General features: G+C 33.5%; 1 protein-coding gene across 2 annotated transcripts; it reads right to left on the bottom strand.

Moving 5' to 3' along the window:
• Positions 1-3,649: 3,649 nt before the first annotated feature.
• LOC141813866 (syntaxin-61-like) lies at positions 3,650-5,835 on the bottom strand. 2 transcript variants are annotated; one of them, XM_074701864.1, is made up of 5 exons: positions 5,631-5,835; positions 5,416-5,530; positions 4,622-5,278; positions 4,271-4,454; positions 3,650-4,009 (listed from the first exon to the last, which is right to left on the bottom strand). In XM_074701864.1, the coding sequence occupies exons 1-5, from the start codon at positions 5,711-5,713 to the stop codon at positions 3,984-3,986; spliced, it is 1,065 nt and encodes a 354-aa protein (XP_074557965.1). In that variant the 5' UTR covers positions 5,714-5,835; the 3' UTR covers positions 3,650-3,983. The 2 variants fall into 2 exon arrangements, with proteins under 2 accessions (XP_074557965.1, XP_074557964.1); XM_074701863.1 differs by lacking the exon at positions 3,650-4,009 and having other exon boundaries at positions 4,025-4,454.
• Between the last annotated feature and the right edge of the window lie 251 nt (positions 5,836-6,086).

Below are 6,086 nucleotides of genomic sequence, written 5' to 3'. Positions count from 1 at the left end.
AGGGGAATAGCACGAATGCCGGCAATATCAGCACAAGTAGAGTCGAAGTGTCTTATCCCAAATGGTAAGCATGGAGACACCTGTTACTTAAGGTTTCGAGTTCGAATCCTTTTAACAACATATATTTGTTGACTGAGGTACTGTGCGATTCAAGTCTTAGCTCGGCTAAGGCGCTGTTGAGACAGTATGCTCTTATCAACTTAGTGGTACCGTGCCTCTAAAAAATCCCTTAGGAGGTTTTCTAATATGAGGCCGTTTCGGCGGTGGGGTCGATCACTATAAAAAGTTTACCCACTACAGTTTTACCCCCGGGACATAGCTGAGTTGGTTATGACGTAGTAGAGTTGCAGAAAAGGACAAGAGTTCGAATCCTGGCGAAGCCAGGCAACACCCTCTTGCGTCGTGACCACCGATTTACCTCCTCACAAATGGTCGGGAGGCCGATCGTGTGGGGCCGCTAAGGTCGCGGATTCGTAATTGAGTCAATGAGCTAATTATCTATTATCTCGACTAAATGGGTCAGAACCATAACTAATCTTATTGGGGCCAGGTCGATTACAGTTCCGACCATGGTTCAGCTCCTAAATTAACTCTTGGTTTGAACTGTCAATTCAAATTACATATTTTTCACAATATCTCTCAATTATTATATTTAAGTTTAGAAAAATATAAATCAAATGAATTTAAATTTATATGTTAATTAGTCGACTATTGATGAGTATTTTTTATATTTATTATTTGTTTTAAATTTATGTGTGTTGATTAAAAATTTTAAAAAATCAAAGTAAATCAATTAAAATTGATATTTTTTTAGATTATTATCACATCCTAATATAATAAAAATAATAAGATAGATTTTATCAAATTAATAAAATAAAATTTACATATTTATAAATGATGTACTAATATATTAGAATTTAATATATCAATTATTATAAGATTTATTTTAATATAAAAATATTAAATTATTTTTATATAAAATAATAATAATACTAATGTATATTTATTTCATATTAATGAAATATATATAGTAGTATTTATGAAAATTTAAAAGTATTTAATAATATAACTAAATAACTCATTTGTATTTATTATCTTAACTTTCATCATCAATTTTTATAGTATAGTTTTAATTTTAATGAATATATTATGAATAAATTTAGTTACATTTATTTTGAATTTAAATTTAAATTAGATATTTTATCTAAAATATTATTTATGAAATATATTATGATATTTAATTCTTTTTAAAGATATAAAATATTAGTAATAATTTAAAAGATTTTAATTTAAAATATACATAAAATATTAAGTAGTGAAAGTACTTTAAAATATATAAAAATATAATTTTTATTAAGAGAACGGATGAAATATTTATGAGGATCCTCAAATTTTAAATAAAAATTTGAAAATTATTTTATATTTTTTTTATTTTAATAAAATAGATAGTAAATCAGATTCTATAATTCAACGATAGTAGTAGTAGAAGACATAAAGTTTTCCTATCTTCTCTATCATAGCAAAAAAAAAATTTAATTGTTGAGTGTCAATCATTGTTGTAGAATAATCATTTATTTTCAAAGGTAATTTATTGTATAAAAAAAGATCTATTTTGTTTATGACTCTTTAGAAGCATAAATATTGCTCGATGATTAACAAAAACTATAAAAAAAAATACAAGAAATTAATTTTTAGATGATAAGATAGAAGATTTTAATACCGAAGGAACTAATATTATGGAAACAGAAAATGAAAAGTGAGTAAAAATGTCACTTTCTAAGATACCTTAAGGAGTACGTAATAACTTAAATAAATATAAACACTTATTTATATATATATATATATATATATATATATATATATATATATATATAATGAATTAACAATTTTTTAAATAAAAAATAATAACCTTGAACGAATTGTGAATCGAACGATAATCGACCGTTGACGATTCTGAACCGTAAACTAGAATCGCCAATTAGAAAGTTAAGATTAAGAGTTGATATTCTTGAAACAGTTGAACTGTCAATGAACTATTAATTTTGAATTGTCGGATTCTGAATCATAATCGGATCTGACCAAGAGTGTACATACAGTGAGGTTTTTGACAAGTGATGATACCAAAGGCAAGTGTACTTGTGACTAGATTTTTGATAACCGACCACAATGAAAACCACAAGTGTGCAAGTGATAAAATTTTCAAGCAAAAGAGGATCTAGCGGTAAGGTTTTCGATGAGCAACCATACAAAGGAGGATTAAGAACACCGACGATGTTGATCGATCACTATTGAAAGGCGCATATCACGGGGGAAGAAGCATAAGTATCACATGTGGAAGAAACTACACTTTCATAGTTTAGTATAAAGATATCAATGTCCTCCCCGTAGTGACCAATTATAGTTTTTCGATTTATCTCCTCACATATGGTCGTGAGACCTACTATATGGGGTCATTAAGATGGAAGATTCTACTTTTTATTAATATTAAAGTATAAAAATATCATACACAATATATCCACAAATTGAAATAATCTACTTGAGTATCAAAATACGACTAGAAGACATGTGAAAAATCAAGCTTTAACAACCACATCAATCAAAATTGAAAGCTCTCACATGAATTAATAGGCGTGACAAGAAAAAGAACCACTACTTTAGAAGAGCAATCAAGTAAAAGCCATGCCATTTTTCAAACATGTGAAGAGAGGATGACTTTGAGATCCAATAGAGAAGAAAAGAAAAAAAGTTAGGTCAGAAATTTCACATGGAATAGGGGGGTCACCATCTACTCAAGCTCCACTTTTGATGTGCAAAATACATTTCTCACTAGTCTCATGTTTTATTATTTTAATCCAATTTGGCCACTTTTTTGTTGCTTTATTAGGGTTCTTCCAACCTTTTCTTTTTCTCCATATTTTGTTAACTTAATCAATTCGACCACCTTTTATTGCGCTATTAGAGTTCTTGCAAGTTCTTCCAACCTTTTCTTTTTAATATTTATTGTAGTGAGACACACAGGATTCAAATCATAAAAACATTCTTTTACAATACAAGATAAGAACTACGTACAATAAATCTTTCTCTGAAATCTCATATTATGAAAACTTCATGCATCAAACTGTCCTTTATTTATATAATGAGTAAAATAGGATTGACTGAGTAGAGGAAAACATTGAGACTTATTTTGAAGAGTGCGCTATGTTAATCACAATTTTCGATATAGAAACTATTCTTTTCTTTATGTAATACTTCATTTATGTCTATCTAAAAGTCAACAACTACAAACATCATATTATATCAATGAGGAGTATTGTTCACATCCACTCACTTATCGTTTGCCTTCTCACCTTTTTGTTATTATTAACAACCATGTTAGCTTGCTTCGCAAACGAACAAAAACTATCCCCTACAGTGGTCAACTGTAGCTTCCCGATTTACATTCTCATAAATGGTTATGGGACCAACCATGTGGAACTACTGGAGTGACAGATTTCACCTTTTACTGAAGCAAACGAATAGAAACAAAAAAAACTGGAGCATCTTGGGCGGCGATTTTGTATACACACACAAACTTTGTACAATTTTTTCCAGCAGACAACACATTTCTCTATCGATACTGATGAAGTTTTCGACACACAATGGCAAGAATATTAATGAGATTTTGATTCAGTTACAAGAATAACAAACCATAAATCATATGATCCATCACTTGAATGTTTGATAGCCTTCATAGAAAAATAAATAAATAAATCATCAAGAAAAACATACAAAACAACTTGAAATACATTCTAAAAACTAATCATATGCTTTAATGACAAGTATGAGAAGTTGATCCCAAATATTTGAATAAAACATCGAAATTCAGGCACCATCTGCATCATCTACATTTTGAACTACAGAAAGATTTGAACCAAATCTTTTGAAGTATCACTCGGAGAGTTGGATGCTTACCCTCTACTTTGAGCAGCATAAAGCGGAAATCTTCATCCGGAGAAGCGAACGAATGATACTGAAAATAATGCGCAAGAATATATTTAGTGTGATTTATAAAGAAGAGTTGTTTCTTATCGTCAGGTAAAGTTCGAACTAGATGTTTTTCGGAATACATTAGAATCATTCGGTTTCTTGTCACTTAGATTCATGTTTGTGCAGGAAAATAAAGTAACATTAAGCTAAGGCATATCATATTTTCCATAGTTTCACTGGAATTATCTTGTGATAACTAGACATTAGCAATCACTGAAGAGTAGGAATGTAATATCAAACTTACCGACCAAAACAACACTCAACAAGAACAAGAAAGTTATCCATAGATAACGGATAAAATGCATTTGCTGTCGAGATCCACCTATATGTCTGCGGAGTGTGCCAACATTACCAGCAAGATATTGAGAATGAGTTAGTTTAGTCTCTTGGTTACTATTGCTCGAGCAATTTCGGTTTCCATTAATTGCCTGAACAAACACATCAGAAACACAGAATCAGTTAAAGACTTTGCCAATCCAACATAGAATAGTCACTAAAATTAAAATCCTACAAAGATAACAATCCTAACTGCTCCCCAAATCATCAAAGAAGATTGGAGTGCAGCATAACAAGAAGATACAAATTTGTGATTTACCTGAGTGAATCGAGTTATTCCCTTTAGGTCGAGGTAATGAGATAATCTATGCATTCGACGAAGATGGCCATCATCATCATTCTTAGCTTTCCAGATATTGTTCATTAGCTGTTTCCACTTCAATGTAGATACAACATTGTGTAGAGCAACATGTTGACCAGATTTATATCTAAGCCTCTCTGATCTAGCTTCAACTGACCCTTTTTCTATATCATCGTCGTCAACGGCAACTTTACAAGCACCGATACCCGGGGAACCTAACAACCCCTTTTGGCCACAAGACCGCTCTAACTCAGAAGCCGTTGCATAATTTTCCCGTTCATAAGGTTCTTCTGCCTCAGCTTCAATCACATATTGCTTGTCCTTGTTTAACATAGCAGAACCTGGACTACTGCTACCATCAACATGGTTTGCTCGGTGTCGATCTCGGGGCACCCCAGAAAGAAAATCAGCAAGATCTTCTCGTTCTTCCTCATTCAATTGAACCCAACGCAGTGGCTGCTTCCCTTCTTCAATCAGTGAATCATTCAGCCCTTTCTCCACTTGCAAAATTTGATTCCCAATAGCAGAAACAAATTGCCTGTGCCTAGTGATTGCATTGCCCTCGGAAGAAAAGCTTCCATGGCTTAATTCGACAGCCTTCTCAAACTCCTCAAGCTGCACCACACCGAAAACACTATTTACGAAATTGATTGAAATAAACAGCTGAAGGCAAGTTTCGTCATCAAATCATCATAAATTTATCTACAGAGAGACATAGCAAACAGTATCGAATTACTAGGGAAGAAGCCAACCTGCCATTTAGCAGTTCCAAGGGCAGTTTGATGCTCCCTAAGCAGTTCATCTGAAGCTTCTAAATCGAACCCATCCCTGCAGTTTCTCATCCACATTCTATAGAATGATTCCATCCTGAAAAAAGTACATAGGATGATAAATAGAAGAAAAACCAACAAATTAGGAGACGGATTGACAATCAGTAAACCCTAACATGCCCGATGAGGTTACATACGTATCGGCCGATTCCTGGACCTCCTCCGCGGCGGTAAAAAACACGTCTTTCTGCCACTGATCGAAGCTTCCGCCCGCAGCCATGAGGAAGGGTTAACGAACAGCTCCAACACCTCGCTTAATAATCTCCTTCCGTAGCCTAAAAACAAGGACGGCACAGATCGGAGATTCCACTAACAACGGCAAGAACATCCGCAAGATGAAACCTTTGGTATCTCGGTAAGCAGCAATGATCGGAAGAACAAGCAAACAACCAGAGAAACAAAGCAATCCGCGGATTCTATGCGGTTCCTCGCCGCGTAGAGAGAGGGAGAGGGAGGAAGAGGAGTTGGGTTACCAATTGGCGGAATGAAATCTCTAATTTCTTCCGCTGCGCCGCAACAAAAAAAAACCGCAAGACGAAACCTTTGGTTCCTCAGCAAGCAGCAAAGAAACGCAGCAATCCGCGGATTCTCCG

This window comes from Curcuma longa, chromosome 20 (assembly GCF_044706935.1).
Source record: "Curcuma longa cultivar G26 ecotype Majalengka, Jawa Barat chromosome 20, ITB_CL_G26_1.1, whole genome shotgun sequence".
NCBI classification, from domain to species: Eukaryota; Viridiplantae; Streptophyta; class Magnoliopsida; order Zingiberales; family Zingiberaceae; genus Curcuma; species Curcuma longa.
The sequence above is the reverse complement of the archived record's forward strand: the minus strand, read 5'-3'. Positions and strand labels throughout refer to the sequence as shown.

Excerpts from the sequence above, each read along its gene's own strand:
- LOC141813866 (XM_074701863.1), bottom strand. The coding sequence starts at position 5,713 with ATGGCTGCGGGCGGAAGCTTCGATCAGTGGCAGAAAGACGTGTTTTTT. Across the intron at positions 5,531-5,630 it reads GTCCAGGAATCGGCCGATAC|GATGGAATCATTCTATAGAA; the intron begins GTATGTAACCTC and ends TACTTTTTTCAG. Across the intron at positions 5,279-5,415 it reads TTGGAACTGCTAAATGGCAG|CTTGAGGAGTTTGAGAAGGC; the intron begins GTTGGCTTCTTC and ends GGTGTGGTGCAG.